The sequence below is a fragment of the Apium graveolens genome, unplaced genomic scaffold, assembly GCF_009905375.1.
Source record: "Apium graveolens cultivar Ventura unplaced genomic scaffold, ASM990537v1 ctg8565, whole genome shotgun sequence".
NCBI classification, from domain to species: domain Eukaryota; kingdom Viridiplantae; phylum Streptophyta; class Magnoliopsida; order Apiales; family Apiaceae; genus Apium; species Apium graveolens.
The window spans coordinates 110,779-133,568 of NW_027421284.1; the positions used below are offsets into that span (position 1 = coordinate 110,779).

Below are 22,790 nucleotides of genomic sequence, written 5' to 3' on the forward strand. Positions count from 1 at the left end.
TAATTGCAAAAATAGAAAAAGTTCATGTCGAATTTATTCTAGATTTGTAATAATTGATTTGAGATTAATCCCTTGTAACCGATACCGTAGTTGTAACACCTTTCAAGTTTAATAAAAGTTTTATTTAACTTAAATTTTGTTTCACATTTTTATTCCGCATTTTATTCGATTAAACGGTATTGTTTGCATTCAACCCCCCCTTCTACAAACAAATTGGGACCTAACAATCCCAAAAAAACTTGTATGGATAAAAGTCATATTTATATATATATATAAAAGAATATTTTACAGTAGCATGTGCCTCCTCTCAAAACCTTAGGCACAGTTTGATATTGTCAGCTTTTACAGGAAATAATAATCAGTTTCAGTATCAAATCTTCTCAAAAATATTATTTTTTTATATAATATTTTAAAATATGCATAAATTAAAAAAATTACCAAACAATTATCTAATTTTTCTAACATCATTTTTTCCACATCACAACCAGGGACCTATATCCGCGCTACGCGTGTTCTTTTTATTAAATTTTTAAAAATTTAATACTTTGTATATATGTATGTATGTGTGTATAACATCATATATATATATATAATATTTTGTATATTAAATAACATGTTTTCCGTTATTTTTAAACCCGTCGAGAAATAATTAGAACAATAAGATAAAACAAAATTAATTAATTAATTGGCTTTCAAGATATTTTTTTCGCGATATGTAATAAAAATTACAAATGTAATTTATTTCAAAAATATATCATTCAAATTTATGTACTTGTTTAAAATTAAGATATTTATTGACCGTTTGTCGGCGTCGTCGTATTTCGCAACTAAAAAGTATAAAAGAAGATATACAATAATTTTGAAATTGAAATAAACCTAAGTAGGTTTATTTAGTGCCATTTGTAGCCATCAACGGATAACCACAGTTTTCTATCCGTTGATGGAGTAGCTTATATGAATAAGTGTGTAGCACATTATGTACACTAGATTAGCTGGAGGTTTAGTATTTTTGATTGTTTCAAAGTCATGTTGTGTAATATCCCTTAATTTTTAGAATTAGATTAATAATAGAATAAAAAGGATTAAAATTGGATAAAGATTAGGATTTAAAAATTTAATTAGACTAATGGGCCTAAAATTTGGATCATATTCTAATATGGATAACTTGTAGGTTATGGTATAGGGTTTTGTTTCGTTATAAATACATCCTATTCATCTTCGTGGCATTAATTCATAAAATTCGTTGGGCTCTTTACACCAAAATCAGCAATCTTGTAAAATTCGTATAAAATTCATCATAAGTCGGAATTTGTTGATTCTGGACTTTTCAGAAAGCTCTTGTCGTCCTCTACAACTTTTGTATTTCATATTTTTCAAGAAAATATCGTTTAGAGCGTCAAAAGGGATAAACAAGGATCTGATCAGAATTGGAATCGCGGAGAAGATCGAGATTTTAGATGTGTCGTATTTGATGGGTTGCTAAGGATATGTGTGCTCTAATGTGAATTATATGTTTTCGTGATTGAGTCAAGTAAATTTTCATTGCTCCGTATTATTTGCTTGCCTGTGTATTTTGTAAGTGACTATTCGTTGCTCCGTATATTTTGAAACATGAATTATCTGTTTGAGTACGTAAGTGAATCTTTATTGCTCCGCATTATTGTGTAACGTATTTTATATTATTTGATTCATGTGCTCAAATATTTATTTTGATAGTCGTATGTGTGAAATTGATATGTGATTGATAAGAAACGAATTCAAAGAAATCCTCAGTCTTAGTCATGTATAAGAATAAGATTCCGATCACTGGAAAGTGTGCTACTTTGAACTTATAACTAGTTTGCACACGTTCCGGAACACATCGATACCTTGACAAGCTTCGGTTGCACTTGACGAGGGACGTAAATCAGCCCTCCATCGAATAAGAATTAGAACCCGGTCACTTGGGAAGTGTGATATAAAGTATAAGATGCCGGTCACTGGCAAAGTGTGTCATAATGTGTGATTTAAGACTGTGGGACTAAATATAAGAATTTGTTATTAAGATTTATTGATTGACTAAGAATTTTGATGATGTGAATTATATAATATGTTGTGTGATTTGTTTTGATCCTTGTCATATAAAATATATTGTGTGATCTTTATTATCGAATATATGTGCAATCATATATAATAGATGTATGTGTTATGTGTCCAAAACGTGTTTTTCAAAAAGATATAAAAATATAATATTATTTTGAGCCGTTGAACGGTAATTGCTTGCTGGGTTTCGCAACTCATTCTTTTAAATTTCAGGTTTTGTCTAAGAGTTCGAGTTGGATAGCATTCAAGTTCGAGGACTTAGTATTAGAGTAGATTGACTTTTGGACTTCCGCTAGCTGCGCTTTCGTAATAATCACCATTGTAATAGAATTTTGGATTAATAATTGTATATTATTTTAGTTACGATTTAGAATTAATAATCCGGAAGTGCGGGCTGTTACATATTGATTACTAGCAAGATATACAAAATAGGTGGCTTAATTATACATATAAGAGTCCTTGATTTTTGTATAAGTGAAAGAGTATCAACTGCTATGGAAACAATTTCAACTCCTAAGTCAAAAAACTTCAACGGATGATTCTACAATCTTCAATGGATAACTCATATGCCCTCAACTAATAAGTCAGTCAAGCCATCAATGGATAAAGCTGTCAACGGATATTATATACAAAGCTTCAATGGATGACACCAATATAGTGTCAACGGATAACATTCAAAAGTTTTAACGGATAATCAACCAGATAGCAGTTGAAAGGGACTTGACAGGAGCTGAAAGAGTTACATGGGTTGATAGTGCACAAAAAGAATGTGGCAGCCTGATTGGAGGTGTTAGAAGAAATGAAGCATTCAAGACAAGCTCATTCAAAGATGTTGTATCTAACTTGGATTTCATTGGACAGAGAAATGAAGAAACATGGGAACTGGACCTAGTTGATAGAATAATTTTTTGTCGTATTGCACATGTAACTTGGTGATATATAAACCAAGTATAGCTAGTATTTTAGACCTAAGAATTATCAAGAAAGAAAACAGAGAGTCTTTGTAAGCTGTATATTTTAACACTCTCAAGTTCTAAGTTGTAATACTTGTAAGCAGATGTGTGCAATGTTGCATCATAGAGATCTTTTTAATATATACATCTCTGATGGAAATACAAATCCACCAGAATTTTTTTAAACACTTGTTTATTTACTTTGTGTGATTTATTACTTTATAATCATAATCCACACTCTTGTATATTCAAACACAGTTGTATATTTTAGAAAGAATTTTTCATAAATGCAAAAAGAAATCAGAATTCCATTTAACCCCTTTCTGTAATTATATTGTTATATTATTAGGGAATAACAATATAAACTCCAGGTCCCCACCCCGGAAAAATATAAACTTCTAATGCCAACAGTTTAAAGAATTTAGCATGACTGTAGGCACCACTACCTTATCGGCCAGAAATCCACAATCCTATAGTTTAAACAAAAGCTTAAACAACGGCTTACTGGTAGATTTCTTTATCATAAAGAGATGATGAAAAAGTTTAAAGGTGGGAAGGTAGTTCTTAACATGACAACAAGCCAGAAACCAACTAATCCACTTGTCGAAATTTGGGGCCAGTTGGGTGAAAGGAATGCCGTAAACATCCCGACATAAAGACTTGGTGAATTGGTGTAAACATATCCTCATGCCCCAGAGATGCTCTAAGGAAATACCAACGTACCCAACTGAGGGACTATGGTACATACGCTCATTTAGCTCCGGCCACCTCCACTCGAATTCTCCCCTCAAATTCAAAGTTATCCTTAACGCACTATCTATATCGGCATCGGTATATTTTTTTCCCAATATTCTTCTGCACCGGGGCACAATCATATCTGGTACCGGGTGCACTATAAAACATCACATCCATCAGCCTGGTTGTAAGGCTCCCTACCCTCCAAACCATCCAGGCCCCCATAAGCCTCAGACAAGTCCCTATAATAGAACCCTAAAGTACGGGAATCCTTATGAGATTGAACAAAATAATGGTTTATCTCCTCCCAGGAACCATCATCGTTAGCTAATGTACCCCGGGGGCCAAAAGTAGAGTTTCCACCAGAACCTGCACCGGTCTCTCGGCTCTTGGAGGCATATTTAATGATTGACTTGAGGAAGGAGAAGAGCAACTGGAGTGTATACCACCAATATATTGAGGACACTCAGGATTATTCGTCCTAAGGTTAGCAAATTATTTATAATGTCTACCTTGCATATACTATAACCCCGGAGTCGATGCAACACCCGAATCCAAAAGACAAAAACAAATAAACTCGGAAATATTTTTACGCAAATCAAAACATAAAAACCAAAATCTACAACATATATATACATTTATAAACTTATATATCCAAACCAAGAACACTATAAGCCTCCCCGGAGTCAAAGCTAATTCCCAAAAAAATAAATACCAATTTTTACATACAAATCAAACAAACAATAACCATATTTACACAAATCAAACATGAAACAGTGGTCAAAACACTACACTATATATTAAAAAGTATAAAACAGAGAAAAGAAACTTGGACTCACAAGAACTTGAAGGCAAAAGATCTCAGCGAGTCTACTTAAAGAAGAAAATGACGTGCAAGAACAAAAGAAAAAAATAAGACGACGGGGATGAAAACTTATTAAGAAACATGAGATAATGTTGAGGCTTCGATGAAATCGACGACGTTCAAACCTCTAGAAAATGATTAAAAATTCAGTGAAAAGGTGCGACTTCTTGCTTGGATTTTGTGTGTGTAAAAAAATGGAGAAAGAGGGATGCGTATTTATAGAGACATAAAAAGAACCTGAAAAGGCAAATAATATTTACAAGTTTGGCCAGACAGCCAAGACACGTGGTGCATTCTCAGTGGTCTCCAAAATGTAATTGCTACATCAGTTATTAGCCCTGCTGTCATTTTTAATAATTACCCTACGGTAATTATGTCATGGCACGTTCTTTTAGAGAAAAACAGGGGGAATGGAGAGTTTGGACACGCAAGTACACATACAAAATACACAAACCTGTACGCATCCAACTATCACCTGACACCACGGAAAACTCGTAAAATCTTTCAGAGTCCAGTCAAATTGATGGCGTCTCATCCTTGTCTCTTCAACTTTATCCCCAAAACCTTGTCCGAAAACACCTTTTCAACTACATTCAAATCTGTAGACAAGATATTCAAGACCCCGAAGTTAGGGGCTACAAATCAAAGAAAAATGCAAAATTTTCTTTTAAGTAATTAGAGGAACCCAACCTTGGATAAAAATAAAAAGAATAGCCAAGTCAACTCTGAACTCCTATATCTATAAGACCCCGGAGTTAGGGGGCTACAAATCAAAGAAAAAATAAAATCTTCTTATAAGTAATTCAAAGAACCCAACCTTGAATACAAATAAAAAATTTAGCCAAGTCAACTTCGAACTCCTATATTCATAAGACCCTGAAGTTAGGGGGATACATATCAAAGTAAAATGAAAAAAAATTCTTTTACGTAATTCAAGGAACCCAACCTTGCACGCATATCAAAATACTAGCCAAGTCAACTCTGAACTCCTATATTCATAAGACCCCAGAGTTAGGGGCTACAAATTAAAGAAAAATGCAAAATTTTCTTTAAAGTAAATCAAGGAACCCAACCTTGGATACAAATCAAAAGACTAGCCAAGTCAACTACGAACTCCTATATTCATAGGACCCCGGAGTTAAGGGCTACAAATCAAAGAAAAAATAAAATTTGCTTCTAAGTAATTCAAGGAACCCAGCCTTGGATACAAAGCAAAAGACTACCCAAGTCAACTCCGAACTCTTATATTCATAAGACCTCAGAGTTAGGGGGCTACAAATTAAAAAAAAATATAATTTTTTCTTCTAAGTAATTCAAGGAACCCAACCTAAAAATACAAATCAAAAGACTATCCAAGTCGACTCCGAACTCCTATATTCATAAGACCCTGGAGTTAGCCAATTTGTTAACGGAGGAATTCGGTTAACAAAGATTTAAAGTTCGTGGCCGGAATCAAGATCTACAGCGGTGGTCCTTCATCGTGAAGTTGATACTGCAGCACCAGTAGGTGACTTTTTTGTCATCGGAGTATTGTGATTCTGATGAATCGGGGGCTGAGATCGCAAGTGTGTTTGGTAATGGCGTATACATCTCTCGCTTCCAATACCTTACAATGTGCCTGCGTACCTTCTTTTATAGAGGATCAAGCCCTACGTAGTTTTTGGATAACAAAAAACCTAGATGAACTTGGCTTCTCATTTCATGGCCCCATGACGTCATAAGTGGGCTACTGTAATGCAAGCGTTACATTAGCTAATAATTTTTTTGTCCTATTGTAACACCTCACAATTAGTGTTACAAAATTTATAAATCTAGTGTTGCAGAGAAATGCCGGTGTTGCACGACATGTAACGCCAACACCTGGTGTTACATTAGATACTTTTTAAAATTTTAAAAATTTTTAAGTGAAAATATTATCATAAATAATATTAAAATTAAAGGTTTATTGGTGAATGAAAAATGTAATATAGTATAATAAAAAATTTTAATTTAACATATAATATTAGTATAATACGAATTTATTTTAAAACAATTACAATATAATAAGAATTTTTATATATTATAGATAAATACTTAAGAATATTTTAGTTATAATATAATAAATAAAAAATATACATATTATAATGAATTGTTGGGCGGTCATTTTCCCCGAAAACAAAAACCTATTCAATAATACTTCTCTTTCTACCGTTCTCTTTTCTCTATCGATGTTTTCTTTCTCTCTCCCCTCTCTCTCTCTGAAAGCATGAATTTTTGGTGTTTCAGGACTCCGAAATTCTCTCTCCCCTGGACATGTCTATGGCTCCAATCTGGGGCTCCGATTAAATGGAAAATACTAATTTTAACTGATTTTACAGGTAATTTGGGCTTCAAAATGAGGGTCTGAATGAATTGGTAAATATATATGTTTTATTTGGAGTTTTGTTCTGATTAATTGGGTGTTTTGGTTTAACTAATTGAAGATTTTTTTACAGGAGTTTAGGGTTTTAAAGTTGGGGGTCCTCTATTTTACACAAAAAACCCCGCTGTCTAAATTCTGTAGTGTTCTTCAGCCATCATTTTGAGTGAATAACACTTATATGTGTGTGTTAATTCATCCGGGGAGCACAGTGGTTCTAAGTATTAATGGAGTGGGCCTTCTTATCGAGTTAACCTATCTCTCTATCTTCCTCTCATATGCCAATGACAATAAACAAATGGTACGTACACAACTTGTTAAGTTTTATACCTAGTCCTTGCCTCTCTTCCCAATGATGCTGTTGTAAGTCTCTTGAACAGAACTTGTAAAACCTTTATGCAATCCTTATAATAAACACTATTTGGTAACTGATTAAATATTGAAATTTGTATGTGTAGGTGGAGAACATGACTTATTTCTTGGCTGAACTGGGCATAATAAATTATGCGACGGTTATGTACTGTCCTTCAATGATTACAACCTCTACTATCTACAGGGCACGTTGCACTTTGAAGAAGGCATCTTTCTGGAATGAGACACTCGCATTGCATACCGGCTTTTCAGAGCCACAACTAATGTATGTTTAGTTAGAAAGTAATGCCATATTTTTTTGTTAGAAGATTTAAATGTTTGAGTTCTTAGTACTAATGATACATTTTATGGTTGTTAAAACAGGGAATGTGCTAAAGAATTCGTTAGGTTCCACTCAGGTACAACAGAGAATAAGATGAAAGCGATATACAAGAAGTACTCAAATGCTGAGAGAGGAGCTGTTTCTCTTCTTCCACTGGCCAAGACTGTCTTGACTGTTGCTGTTGTGCCACACTCGTGATCAGAAAAGCAAGAAATTAATTCTAGAACATAGATCTTATTAGGAGATGATAATTAACTCTAATCATCATTTGAATTCTGTTTTATGATCATTTTTAATCTCTGTTCTGTTTCTAGGATTTGTTCCATTACTATATATAATCTTCTATAACAATGATGTATAGAACACAACATGTTGATAGTTTGTTGTATAAGGATTTGAGTCCTTGTACACTTTTGTCATGGGCGAGTCAATGTACTCTATCGAAACCATTTGGTTCTATCTAACGTAGAATTTATAGGTTCATTGTCCGTCGATAATATATATATGTTTCTCAAACTCACCTCTTAAAGTACAGCCACATGTAGTAATAGCTCAAATTAATTTATGACTTTTAGATGAAATTGGAGAGGGACGCGTTTTCTGGCTATTACAGATACTTCAATAGCAACGCTTCATACTTTGAGTCCGACGGATACTTATGAATGGTGAGAAATATTCACTGAAGTGTTAATGTGAAGTTTACATCAGAATTACAACTATTAGTATTTAGTGTGTACTTAGTTTGTATTGCATTCGTGTCATTTATGCACATAAGATCATTTGTTGCTGATATGTGTTAAATAGTGCCAAATAGATCATCTCTAAGTTCACCAGCTCTTGTTATTTGCAAGACCAGATGTCAAAAGAAAGTGTCATACTTTTACTAGTAATATGAGGTTTTGATTTTCAGGATTGACTAAGATAATCCTTGTCAACTATTTGTATGTACGTGCACATGAATGTTCAATTATCATGAATGCACTGACCATGTTCCCGGGTATTTAGCTGTTTGCTAACCATATTACATAATACCTAATGGTACAGAGGGATTATGGAGAGTTTAAAGTGTGGATAAATGGGTTAGTTGCAATGGCACAGAAGGTTCCTGAAGAGGGGTGGACAATGCAAGATGGCACTCCATGGCCTGGGAACAATGTTAGAGATCATCTTGGAATGATTCAGGTCTGCGGAATTTTCTTTTTTTGCTTTCTACTTTGGACTTAATGCTATACAATATGCTATAAAGCAAGATAATTTGATGTTTTAAATGAATATAAACACTTTTAATTTACATGTATACAACAAGTATTCCTAGGTAATAATGGTGTCCTTGACACTGATGGAAATGAGTTGCCTCATCTAGTTTATGTTTTTCGTGAGAAGAGACCTGGATTTGAACACCACAAAAAGGCCGGTGCTATGAATTCTCTTGTAAGTTCCTTAAGCACTACCTTCATCATATTTTACATCTTTATCTTGCTGTAAACTTTGATTAAGTTTTGTTGTATTTATAGTTATATTTTCTTTTCCTGCCACTGACATGTATTGTATGATCTTCTAGATTCGAGTCTCAGCAGTCATCTCAAATGCACCATACCTACTTAATGTTGATTGTGATCACTATATATAAAATAGCAAGGCACTCAGGGAGTCGATGTGCTTCATGATGGACCCTACATCTGGAAAGAAAATATGCTATGTGCAATTTCCTCAAAGGTTTGATGGGATTGATCGTCATGATAGATACTCAAATCGCAATGTTGTATTCTTTGATGTAAGTAAAACACCTTGACACCTAATTATACATTATGTGGTGCATGTACTGAGGCACCTTCTCTTTCTGTCCTAGACTTGCTTTTTCTTTTATGTTATTCCTGATGTCTTGTTGTTTTTTCTACTATTTTCAAATGACGTACAGATTAATATGAAAGGACTACCTTCAGGTAATTAATGGCATGCGTCCCAACTCAGAAAGTTTTGATGTTGGGCTGGAATGATAATACTTTATACATGCGATACTTACAGATTTTCCATTTCCATTTCCTGGTCTAGGATCCCCCCTAGTACTTGCTTTCGTAATCCATGATTGTTTCTGTTTTTTATTTGTAGTCATTTTTTATGTCGGCTGGTCCATCGATATAAGATGATCAACTAATTGAATGATATAAATGCAGATGGGACAGTGAGTGGTGGTATAAATCAAGACGGCATCGATTTCTACAATAGCTTCATCGATGAACTCATTAAGAATGGTATGAAAGCTTAATCTTAATAAAAAGATTTACTGGATCAGAAACAAGTTTGCATATGCACAAGTTATTAATAAAGAAGCAAGCTCTGCATCTGGTATTTACAAATTGTTTCGTAATATCAAATTAGTTGAGATGATGAGTCGTATATTGAACTAATTGGTATATACTAATAGGCGTGGGAAAGTACAAAGGGCTGGCCAAGCTTTATTTTTAGAGGAATTAGCAGATGAAAAAAATGGAGAGTTACTAAAGATCAAATATCATGCCTTTCCCGAAAATGCATTCTGCTCAGGGGCAACAATTGTCTCTAGGAACAAAGACTGCCAAAAAGATGATGGATGGATAGTCACATATGTACATAATGAAGATGCTAATATATCTCAGGTAAATCCAAAGTGATGATCAGATTTCTTCCATTTACTACTAGCATTGTAGACTAATTTTAAATCTTGCATTTCAGGTTTATATAATTGATGCGAAGAAATTTTTAGAGAAGCAAGTTGTGGTGATTACGCTACCAAACAGAGTTCCATATAGTTTTCATTGAACTTTTATGAGAAAAGGAGCTACATAAACATATTTTAAGACACGAGCCTTGCAAAACAGATACAGTGGTTTCGTGAACAAGCAGATTGTGTATGGATTAAGCCTTAACCCCACTATAGTTATAATAAAAAACGATTTTGATTTCTCCGACTTTAAAGGTTTTTGTTGGCGACGAGGATGGTTTAGAGAATTTATTTTTATATAGTAGTTTGGTTTGCAGAGCTAGACTCTTATGTATGCAACTTTGATATTTTGTTGATTATGGATTGTTCTCAAAATAGACCATATATTTCAAAAATGTTAAAATTAACTGTTATATTTGCTTGTTCTAGTAATGTTGTATTACATATGTTATTAAAATTATAATAGATAAAAAGACTGTTATAATACACATATTCCAGTGTTGCCTAACTAAAAAACTAGTGTTAAAATAGATAACATTGGACATGTGGGTCCCACTTATGCAATCTTAAACAAGCTAATGTATCACTCATTTTGCGTTATATTTGGGCATTTTAGTGTTACAGTAGTTGGCTATTGTAACGTTTTTGTTAGGTCACACTTTCACTGTAGAGGGGGTGAATACAGTGTTTATTACAATCAAATCAAACTTCAAGAACTTATGTAACAGAAAACAAACTTTATTTAAACAATAAACTCTGTTACAATCTGGAACTGTTATCTCTCAGTGATGAACAAAATATCACGAGAGCTTCTAGAGTTATAATAAATAATATTCTCGATAATGATAACACCTCTAGTGTAAACTCTATTTCTGTGTTTATATACTACACAGTTACAAGATATTCGCTAATTGATATGGAATATAATTCTGCTTCCTAAAATATATCAATCAGATATCTTCTATTCCAAGTATTCCATTCTTCACGGAATTCCTTCTTCATGCATATCTCTTCTTATGTTTATCTTGATCTTCTTAACTTTAATCAGCTACTGTCCTTATCTGATCGTCCTTCAGCACTTAAGTTCTGATATCTATCTCCTGATAACATAAGTACTGATATCCCTTAAGTTCTGACCTCCAGTACCTTAAGTTCTGACTTCCAGTATAAGTACTGATCAGTTAAGTACTGATTTGTTCTGTTCAAATAAGATCTGAAATCTAAACATAAAACATATTAGCCATGACATTATCAAATATATCTAACAATCTCCCCCAACTTGTAAATTAACAAAATATACAAGTTTAACAGATATTTGATGATGTCAAAAACATTAAGTACAAATGCATGAGAAATAGACAAGATAACTACAACTTACAGTCCTTAAAGTTTTTACCAATTCAACTTCTGATAACAACTTCAACCTGTATAAATATCAGAATTTAAGCAGTTGTAGATCTTCGACTTGGCTTCATTATTTTCCGATCTCTCTGATGTCAGGAGTTGTTCTGAGATAATTCTTCAACAAACATTTCTCAGCGTATCTGAGTTCATCAATCATTCTCCGTTTGACATTTTTAAGCTCTGCAGTATCTTCACCAGTTTGAAATATTGCAGCTCTGAGATCATTAATCTTTGCTTTTCTCAACTCCCGATCTAGTCTTATGACATAAGCTTTGTTAGACTCTAGATTGAATTCAAGCCCCTTAATACCAAGATATGTTCTGATCTGTGCAGTATTAGGCTTCATATCAACAATATCACCATTGTGATTTCTGTACTTTGGAACATATCTGCTGTCAGACTTAACAGAATAAAGTCTTTTCTGTCTCTGAATCTGTTCCTTTAAGTAGTTTGCAGCAGTCTCTGTTATTCTGTCATCCACTTGAAGTAAGAATAATACATGCTCCAATTCTTCAAAATACTTCAATGGAATGGCATTTTGTCTTATATGATAAACCCTACCATCTGTCATGAAATACAACATGATGTATTCTTTCAAGTAGGTATGGTAAACCATCTGTACAGATTCTAGTTGATTCAATCTCTCAGGAGTTGCTCCAATACCTGGTTCACTCAAGGAAGTTGGATCATCAGTAGTGTTGTGTACTCTTCTTTCATCAGCACTTCCCAATCCAGTTTTATCTCTAGCTTCCTTTCCAGTAACTACTCTTGCTTCAAAACCACTTAAAGTAGTCTTCAAAGATTGAGTCTGTTTTGCTTTAGTGAATCCTGGTAGGAGTTTTTTAGATTTATCTTCTGATATCAAGTTAACTTGATCACTGTCAGAGGTTACTTGCTTCTTCTGAATATCAGAACTTACAATTTCTTGACTCTGAACAACTTGAGCCATGTCAGAGGTTGTTTTAAGAATTTTTCTTGAAGTCAAAGCAAGATTATGTTTTCCATCAGTAATTTCTTCTTCCTCAGGAGGTACATAAGGCTTGATAGGTTCACCAACCTTTTCTTTACCCTTGGATCTTGGATCTATCTGTGGTTGTGATCTAGCCAAAGTTTCTTCAGTATGTATCCTCTCTTTGATCACAATGCCTTTAGGTTTTGGAAGTAACTTTTTACCAGAAGCTTCAGATTTAGATGTGACTTTCTCTGATTTAAGTCTGGCTTCTTCTTCCTTTAAACTTTCCAAGTCCATCCCTGGATTTTCTTGAAGAAATAACTGTCTTGACATTTCCTCATCAAGATCTAGAAGTTCATCAGAACTTATCCTTTTACCAGCAGCAGAACTTATTCTTTTCCCAGTATCAGAACTTGTTCTGTGACTAGCATGTCTTGATGTAAATCTTCTACCTTGACTATGACCACTACCCATTCCAGAGTTTCCTTGGTCATCTTTTCCATCATCCTGTCCTTGCAGTGACTTGTTGGTTTTGCATTTGGACTTAATTACCTTCTCCCCCTTTTTGGCATCAGCAGGTAATAAAAGAGAGATAAGTAGTTCCACTGAGGTCTGGATTTCAGTAAGTTGCGATTGCTGAGAAGCTTGATTTGTCAGAATTTGATCAATCTGAGCTTGTTGCTTCTCTTGAGTTTTCTCAATATAAGCAACCCTGTCAATGGTAGGTTGGAAGAACTTTTTCTTATCAAGTTTCCAAACTTGTTCCTGTTTAATAAAGTTCTCCTGAATCTTGTGTAGCTCTGCATGAGTGTTGGAATGAAGACCTTGTAGATGTTTAGTACTCAATGCAGTGACTCTAAGCTGGGTTTTAAAATCATCAGAATTTAACATTTCATCAGCTTTAGTCAAGTGCTCAGCAAGATGTAAAGCATTTGGAACACATGAAACTGAGTTCCATTCCTTAGTCCACTCCTGTCCTGCAGGAGTTTCACTCCAAGGTACTGGTGCATCCCTGATAACAAACTCCTTTAGCAGTTCAGACTTAGGAAGAGTCAGTGGAGGAGTATGTCCTGAAGGACCTGCTGCATCAGCATCTACAGTTGTAGCAGCTTCACCAGTATCTCCAACATTTGCAGCATCACCAGTATCTCCAACATTTGCAGCATCAGAACTTAAAGAATCAGTATCTTCTGATAAGACAACTGTATGAGTAGCAATGGAGGCTTCAACATCCTCTAATTGCTGATCTGATACTAAGTTCTGATCAACAGCCATATCCTGATGCTCACCTAAAATCTGATCATCATCTTGATGCAGAGAAGGTGTTAGTGATAACTCAGGAGTTTGAACAGCATCAGTAACAGGTGTTGTGGAAGGATTATTTGCTGTTGGAGCTTCTAAGAAAAGTATTTCAGGCACAACCAAGTTCTGAATATCAATTTCAGCACTTGTGCCTGGATCAACAAGAGATAAAGAAGGTAAATTAGCCTTGTCAGATACAGGTTCCTGAAATGGAGTTGATGGAGAAGAAGTGACTGGAGCAAATTCCTTGTCTTGTGAGATCAGAGATTCCTGATCCCCTTCCTTAGCTGCTTCCTCCTCATCATCTGAAACTGGCCTCTGTGCCCTCTGTTTCTTGTACTTCCTTGTTGATTTGGATTCCTTGGGAGTTGCAGGAACAGTCATACGTCTAAGCCTCTTGAGAAGCCTAGAACCCCCAATTGCAGAATCCTTCTGAGAAGTTGCCTTCTCAGCTTCATAAATCATAGGTTCTGAAGAAGGAACCTGATCTTCAGAATCTGTTTCATCTCTCAAAGTAATCCTCCTCTTCTTCTGAGATGTTTGAGGAACAGTCTTTGTTCTCTTTGGCTTAGAGGATGTAGGCTTCACAGTAGGTGCTGAAGAAGAAGGTTGAGCAGTCCGATGTGCTGACTCAGAATTGGGATAGCATCATAATTAGAACATTTGTTCCCAAAAGCCTTGGTGATGCAATCGAAGAAGAAACTCCATTCTCTTCTGATATGAGCCCGTTTCAACTGTCCAAGTTTCGTCAGACTCTGTTCATATCCCAAATCAGTCATTAACCCCCGAAGTTCTGATTCCTCTGGTATAGAGAAGGTACAATCTTCTGGAAGATGTAATGCTCTTCGTACTGTACCAGGAGTGACTACATAGGAAGAATCACCCACTTGGAAGATAATACTGGGAGTTCCTCGTTTACCACCATCATCAAAAATTCCAGTCCTCCAGAGCCGCAGAACTTGTTGACTTGAAAATAATTCAGGCTGAGTTAAGGCGTACCCAACCTCACTATGTGTAAGAAGATCTTGCACAAAATGCAATTCAGATGGAGCGTCAGCATGATCAAGAATTGCAGCATAGTTGTTTGGAACAAACTTTGCTCCATCAATGATTAAATCCTTTGGTGCCATGTGAAAAATATTGAAATTCAAGTATGCCTGTTAGGTGTTTGAGATAATATCTGTATGAAAACAACGGAAATAGTAAAGTGAAGGAGAGTAAAAGTAAGAAGAGAGATAGAAGATGAAGAAATTAAAAAAAGATTAAAGAAATCTTCTCTCTGCTGTACTTATACAAAAGAAATATTACCGTTGGACACCTGTCAGACATGCAGTAATAACGGATAGTTACTGGGCTCGAGAAAACAGTAATCAATACTTACCCATTTGCCGAGTTTCAAGGAAAAACTGTTCCATTTATCAAGGGAAACAATTCAAATTTTAACCCGTTATCACTGATTGGTTATTTTGCACTGCAACATTAATATTCTGAAAATGAATCATGTTAAAAATGACCGAGATAATTTCGATGAATAAGTGCTGACAAAGAATCAGAACTTAAATCAGAACTTAAGACAAAATTTAAATGGTCATCAGAATATCAAGCAGGATTTAACAACACAAGATAAAATAACTCAGAGACAAAATCTTGAAGTAAAAACAGTTTTCATTAATATATCAAGTCAATACATAAATGAAATAGAAATTACATCAATACAAGATTTTCCCTAAGCTTCTAATCCTAACGTCAACAGCTTTAGTCCTAGCTAAGAAGCCTGACAAAGCTGAGGATGAAGAAGAACAGGAAGAAGACGAGATTAAGTCATCTTCCTCTTCCTATCTTCGACAAGATGGCGAGTCGAATGATTCGCTCTTGCTGACGGATAGCTTCCCGCCGTTCCGCCTCCAATCGATCAAGATGAAGCTGGTAGTCCATCTCGAAGAACAGAAGTTGGTTCAGCACCGCCTGTGGGACAGAGCCCCATATCTCTTCAGGAATGGCAGTTACATGCCACTCCTGCTGCCAGTCGGCGCAGCTTAGCTCCATATGAAAATTTTGGTAATTCAAAAACATGTTGTATCGAACCATGATGGTTTTGAAAAAGAATATGAAGTTAAGATTGTGAGAAAAATTGATGAAAGGGCTAAAGTGAAGTGGCTGATGATATAGGCAAGAGAATGCCAGGAGACGCGAAGATATTGAATGCAGACAGGTAGAATTAAATCTACCTCGTCTCCCTAGACTTTGAAAAAGAATAACAGTCATTGGAAAAGGAATGTGCACATGGAACAAGAGTGAACTGTTCAAGAACGAGTGCCATTATGTTTTAACCATAGACTATTAATCTTCCACTTCAACATTTCGAAATTAATCTGAGACTGTTACCAAATTTTACTCACAGATAAGTTAAGTAAAGGGTTAGACTGAAAAATCAGAACTTAGACCTATACCAGAACTTAACAGTCATCAGAACATAATGTCTTAACTCGAACAAGGAATATCTATCTTAGTAAATACTCATACAAGTTCTTAGTTATGAACGTCAGAAATTAATCATCAGAACGTGTAACTAGAACTTGTCCTCAGAATTTGTGCAGAAGTGACACAATGACTGTTTATCTAAAATAACATAGACCACCACAGAAATTTCATCATTCATATGGAGTGATGTGTGTGTGCATTAAGCTAAATAACAGACAAAGAGTAAAGTCTGATCTACTTCAGTACATCTTAGAAATAAGTCATAATTAAAATTTTGCTAAAGATCTGTCATTATCCTGAAACCTACTGATAAATGAGTTCATGCATGAGTTCACCTCTACTGTTTTTGTGCTAATTTTATGCATCTTTTGAAATTCTATTTTACAGAGGCTTCTCAGTGTAAGTGAGTCACGACTGTTTATTAGAATTTATGCTATTATCAGAGTATTTCTCCAGTAATCATAGAGTGTGAAAAGTCACCAAGAAAATATTTTGCTTTTCTAATGCATATTTACTTAATACCAGCAATGCACTTGGGTCGTCCCTTTCACATTTTTACTCTAGATCTCAAAGGAGTACCTGATATTATTCTTTGATTATTGTTCTTCTTCTTTTGATAAGTGAGGTTTATCAGCACTTAGTACATTCAGCAGTTTTACTAGAATCAGAACTTAAACAGATGAGTAGCATTATTCTAATTTGTGACTTAGTAATAAGATATACAAAGTAAACTTAACTAAGCTCAGTTATCAGAATTTGCTTGTGTCATAAGATTTCCACAGAAATAACTACTTCTTTCATGGGATCATTTGTTTATTGAAGACTAGTAGGTCAGTATCTAGCACAGTTATCCTCATAGGATAGAAGAATTACTGAAACAGACATATCACTTATCAGAGTTTAGACACATATATCAGACAACAGTCAGTACTTGAAGACATTTATCAATTAATGCACAGAATATACAAAGAGATTAATTCTGTAAATACTGATCATAAAGTCTGATAACATAGAACAAGTTTAAGCAGATTTAGAGAAAGAACCTGAAATCATTCCAAGTTCATTTACCAATTTTGAAAAGGTAGCTTCACACAGTGGTTTTGTGAAGATATCTGCTACTTGTTGATCTGTGGGAACAAAATGCAATTCCACTGTACCTTCATCCACATGTTCCCTGATGAAATGGTACCTGATGCTGATGTGCTTTGTCATAGAGTGTTGAACTGGATTACCTGTCATAGCAATAGCACTTTGATTATCACAGTAAATAGGGATTTTGAAATATGTTAACCCATAATCCAGTAACTGATTCTTCATCCAGAGAATCTGTGCACAGCAGCTTCCTGCAGCAATATACTCTGCTTCTGCAGTTGATGTGGAAATTGACTTTTGTTTCTTGCTATACCAAGAAACCAATCTGCCTCCAAGAAATTGGCAGCTTCCACTTGTGCTTTTCCTGTCAATTTTGCAACCTGCAAAACCTGCATCTGAGTAACCTATTAATTTAAAATCTTATTCTCTAGGATACCATAATCCTAGATCAGCTGTTCCTTTAAGATACTTAAAGATTCTTTTTACAGCTGTTAAGTGAGGTTCTCTTGGATCTGCTTGAAATCTTGCACAAAGACAGGTAGCAAACATGATATCTGGTCTACTAGCAGTTAGATAGAGAAGTGAGCCAATCATACCTCTGTAATCAGTAATATCTACTGAATTACCAGTATCCTTATCCAGTTTTGTTGCAGTGGCCATGGGAGTGGATGCACTTGAACAGTCTTGCATTCCAAATTTTTTCAGCAAGTTTCTGGTGTACTTAGATTGACAAATAAAAGTTCCTTCTTCACTCTGCTTGACTTGAAGGCCCAGAAAATAACTAAGTTCTCCCATCATACTCATCCGATATCTTGACTGCATTAGATTGGCAAACTTTTTGCAAAGTTTGTCATTTGGAGACCCAAAAATGATATCATCAACATAAATCTGGATCAAAAGTAAGTCCTTGCCATGGTTGAGATAGAACAATGTTTTGTCAATAGTTCCTCTGTTGAATCCACTTTCCAGAAGAAACTGAGCTAAAGTCTCATACCATGCTCTAGGAGCTTGCTTAAGTCCATAAAGTGCTTTATCAAGCCTGTAGACATAATCTGGATGTTTGGAATCTACAAAGCCTGGAGGTTGTTCAACATATACTTCCTCTTCCAATTCTCCATTGAGAAAAGCACTTTTCACATCCATTTGAAAGACAGTAAACTTTTTGTGAGCAGCATAAGCCATGAATATCCTTATGGCTTCTAACCTAGCAACTGGAGCAAATGTTTCATCATAGTCAATTCCCTCCTGTTGAGAATATCCTTTTGCAACCAGCCTTGCCTTGTTCCTTACAATTATGCCATCACTGTCAGTTTTGTTTCTGAATACCCACTTTGTACCAACAACCGATCTATTCTTGGGTCTTGGCACTAAGGTCCAGACTTTGTTTCTTTCAAATTCATTCAACTCTTCCTGCATTGCTTGCACCCAATCAGCATCTTGAAGAGCTTCTTCCACTTTCTTTGGCTCAGACTGAGAGAGAAAAGAATTGTAAAGACATTCATTCGAAGTACCTGTTCTAGTTCTGACACCTGCCTCAGGATTTCCAATTATTAAATCAGGTGTATGTGATTTTGTCCACTTCCTTGCAGATGGAAGATTTTCTCTAGAACTGGATGCTCCCCCATAATTCATGCTGTCTTCGATTTCATTTTCTGATGCTCCCCCTGAAACTATGCTCTCTGAGTTGGATCCTTCAGTATTTAGATTTTCAGCACTGTCAGTACTTGGCTTATCAGAACTTGACGAATCAGAATTTGACGAGCCAGATGTATGTTCTGATGCTTCTTGAGATGTGATAAAATCTTGAGTATGCTCCCCCTGCAATGGTGCATCTTCCTTTGACATAGTCACCACAGTTTCAATAACATCAGAGTTTAATCCATCAGAATTTACAGTATCAGGACTTAGACTGTCAGGACTTGAGGTATCAGAATATGAATCTTCATTTTCAAATCTCAGCTTATTATGATCAATGCAATCTTCAAGTCCAGTGATCTTCTTGTCATCAAAAGAGACATTGATAGATTCCATGACCACTTTTGTTCTCAAATTATAGACTCTGAAGGCTTTTGTAGAAAGTGGATATCCTACAAAGATTCCCTCATCAGCTTTTAGATCAAACTTGGATAGCTGTTCAGGATGAGTCTTGAGAACAAAACACTTACATCCAAATACATGAAAGTATTTGAGATTTGGCTTCTTGTTCTTCACCATCTCATATGGTGTTTTTCCATGCTTGTTAATGAGTGTTGCATTTTGAGTAAAACAAGCAGTCTGCACAGCTTCAGCCCAGAAATAGGTTGGAAGCTTTGCTTCTTCAAGCATTGTTCGTGCAGCTTCAATTAGAGTTCTATTCTTCCTTTCAACAACTCCATTTTGCTGTGGAGTTCCAGGAGCAGAAAATTCCTGCTTTATTCCATGATTTTTGCAGAACTCTTCCATTTTCAAATTCTTGAATTCAGTGCCATTATCACTCCTCAAAATTTTCACAGAATCTTTGATCAATTTATCCAGATGTTTGACATGATCAATCAGGATAGATGCAGTTTCACTTTTTGTGTGCAAGAAATACACCCATGTGTATCTGGTGAACTCATCTACTATGACCAACGCATATTTCTTCTTTGCAATAGACATGACATTCACTGGACCAAATAGATCAACATGAAGTAGATAGTAAGGCTCAAGAATTGATGATTCAGTCTTGCTCTTGAACGAAGATTTTCTTTGTTTAGCCTTCTGACATGAGTCACAAAGACCATCAGGAACAAACACTGATTTTGGCAGTCCTCTCACAAGATCTTTCTTGATCAGTTCATTTATCTTGTTGAAGTTTAAATGAGAGAGTTTCTTGTGCCAATTCCAGCTTTCTTCAGTTGAGGCTCTACTCACTAAACATATTGCAGAACCATCAGAACTTGTTGAAAGCTTAGCTTCATAAATGTTACCACGCCTGAATCCCTTCAGAACAATTTTTCCTTTAGATTTACTAACTATTTCACAATGTTCTGCAAAGAAATCAACATGATAACCTCTGTCACAGATTTGACTTATACTCAGTAAGTTGTGTTTAAGTCCTGAGACCAGAGCTACATCTTTAATAATGACATTCCCAAGATTGATATTGCCATATCCCAAGGTTTTTCCAATGTTGCCATCTCCATAAGAAACACTTGGGCCAGCTTTCTCCACAAAGTCTGATAGCAGGGCCTTATTTCCAGTCATATGTCCTGAACATCCACTGTCCAGAACTAGAATATTTTTCCTGTTGCCCTGCAATCAAAAAGACCACTAATTATTAGTTTTAAGGACCCAGACTTGCTTGGATCCTTTGGCCTTTTTAGGTTTGTTAACATTTGCAGCGGATTTAACATCAGATTTTATGTTAACAGTTTTCTTATCAGACCTTATACTAGAAGGAACAACAGAAACTTTCTTTAAAGAAGGTTTTATTTGATAATAATCATAGTACAAACTATGATATTCCTTACAAGTATAAATGGAATGCCATAAACTACCACAATGAAAACAAGGATTTTGTGGTTTGTATCTAACAGACTGACTCTTAACTCCTGACTTTGTAGATAAGGAGTTAATATTCTTATTCTTCCTGCAAAAAGAAGCCAGATGGTTAGAACTTCCACAGTTATGACATGCTTTCCTAGGAGCATCAGGAACAGATTTATAGTTATTGCTTTTATTCACACCTTCCTTTCCATTCCTGTTTTTCCTAGGTGATTTTACCTTGTTTGCATCCTTAACATCTTTCAGCTTATGCTTAAGCTGCTTCTTCGTCATTAAGCCTATGTTAACTTCAGCTGTCTTTTCCTGTTTTAGTTTGTCAGAAGCTAATTCCTTTTTAACTTCTGATTTCTCATTTTCGGATTTTTCAGTTACAAACTTAACAGGTTTTAACTTCGGCTTTTGCTTATCAACAGGCTTAATTTCTACAGTTCCTTTTTCATTTACTCCATAGCCTAAACCCTCTTTCCAGTTTCCACTGCTTAGCAAATTTTGAGTTGTTTTGCCAGAGTTAGTCCAAGTTCTGATAATCTCTCTCTCCTTTTCTAACTCAGTTTTTAGAGATTCATTCATTTTTAGCACTTCATCCCTAATATAAAAAGCATTATCTCTATCCTGCTGAGTTTGATGAAACATGACTAACTCTTTTTCTAAGAAATCATTTTTTTTCTTAAAAGCAAGATTTTCAGAAGTTAATCTTTCACATGTTAAAGTTTGATCTCTATAACTAACAAACATGGTTTTAAGATATCTTCTCAACTCATCAATATCATCAGTATGAAAAGCATAAGTAGTCTGAGGTACCTTTGTTTCAGCAGCTTCAGAACTGCTCTCAGAACTTGATTTATCAGCATTTGCCATCAATGCATAGTTCTCCTCACTTTCAGAGTCTGAGGTGTCTGTCCAGCTTTTCTGCTTTGTGACAAGAGCTTTGCCTTTGTCATTCTTGGTCTTCTTGCAATCAGGAGATATGTGGCCTTTCTCACCACAATTATAACATTTAACATTAGCGTAATCTCCTCTGTCAGACTTTCCTCCTTTTCCTTCAGATCTTCTGAAATTCTTCTTATCAGAACTTATGCCTTTCCTGGAAAACATCTTTCCCTTCCTGAACTTCCTGTATGCAATCTTTGTGATTCCTTTCACCATAAGAGCACACAGCTTCATCATCTCCTCATCAGCATCAGTTTCAGGCAAGCTTTCAGAATCTGAGTCATCATCACTCTCAGAACTTGATGACTCAGTATCAGATTTTATGATAAGAGCTTTACCCTTATCTTTCTTTGAGGAAGGTGGTTTGGGGGATTCCTCTTCAACCTTGAGAGCAACTGTCCTTGACTTTCCTCCTTTTCTCTTGCTTCTTTGTTCCATCTCAAGTTCATGGGTCTTGAGCATTCCATAGATTTCATCAAGAGTTGTTTCATCAAGATTGTAGTTGTCTCTTATTGTTGTTGCCTTCAAATCCCAACATTCAGGAAGAGCTAACAGGAATTTGAGGTTTGTATCTTCAAGATCATACTCCTTATTTACTAATGACAAGTCATTCAAGAGTTTGACAAATCTATCATATACATCAGTCAATGACTCATTAGTCCTAGAGTCAAAGTGT

The 22,790-nt window shown here is 35.3% G+C and overlaps 1 protein-coding gene across 8 annotated transcripts; it reads left to right on the top strand.

The window, feature by feature from the left end:
• Nucleotides 1-6,783: 6,783 nt before the first annotated feature.
• On the top strand, nucleotides 6,784-10,675 carry LOC141705112 (G2/mitotic-specific cyclin-1-like). 8 transcript variants are annotated; one of them, XM_074508186.1, is made up of 11 exons: nucleotides 6,784-6,992; nucleotides 7,110-7,334; nucleotides 7,492-7,670; nucleotides 7,769-8,392; nucleotides 8,772-8,909; nucleotides 9,034-9,158; nucleotides 9,289-9,501; nucleotides 9,646-9,670; nucleotides 9,902-9,979; nucleotides 10,153-10,363; nucleotides 10,440-10,675. In XM_074508186.1, exons 2-4 carry the CDS (start codon nucleotides 7,215-7,217, stop codon nucleotides 7,923-7,925), a joined length of 456 nt encoding a protein of 151 aa, XP_074364287.1. In that variant the 5' UTR covers nucleotides 6,784-6,992; nucleotides 7,110-7,214; the 3' UTR covers nucleotides 7,926-8,392; nucleotides 8,772-8,909; nucleotides 9,034-9,158; nucleotides 9,289-9,501; nucleotides 9,646-9,670; nucleotides 9,902-9,979; nucleotides 10,153-10,363; nucleotides 10,440-10,675. The 8 variants fall into 7 exon arrangements, with proteins under 8 accessions (XP_074364286.1, XP_074364285.1, XP_074364287.1 ...); XM_074508185.1 differs by having other exon boundaries at nucleotides 6,784-7,029; nucleotides 9,902-10,073; XM_074508184.1 differs by having other exon boundaries at nucleotides 9,902-10,073.
• Nucleotides 10,676-22,790: the final 12,115 nt, after the last annotated feature.

Coding starts and splice junctions, on each gene's coding strand:
- LOC141705112 (XM_074508185.1), top strand. CDS start 7,215: ATGTGTGTGTTAATTCATCCGGGGAGCACAGTGGTTCTAAGTATTAAT. Junction 7,335..7,491: donor CCAATGACAATAAACAAATG/GTACGTACACAA, acceptor TTGTATGTGTAG/GTGGAGAACATGACTTATTT. Junction 7,671..7,768: donor TTTTCAGAGCCACAACTAAT/GTATGTTTAGTT, acceptor TTGTTAAAACAG/GGAATGTGCTAAAGAATTCG.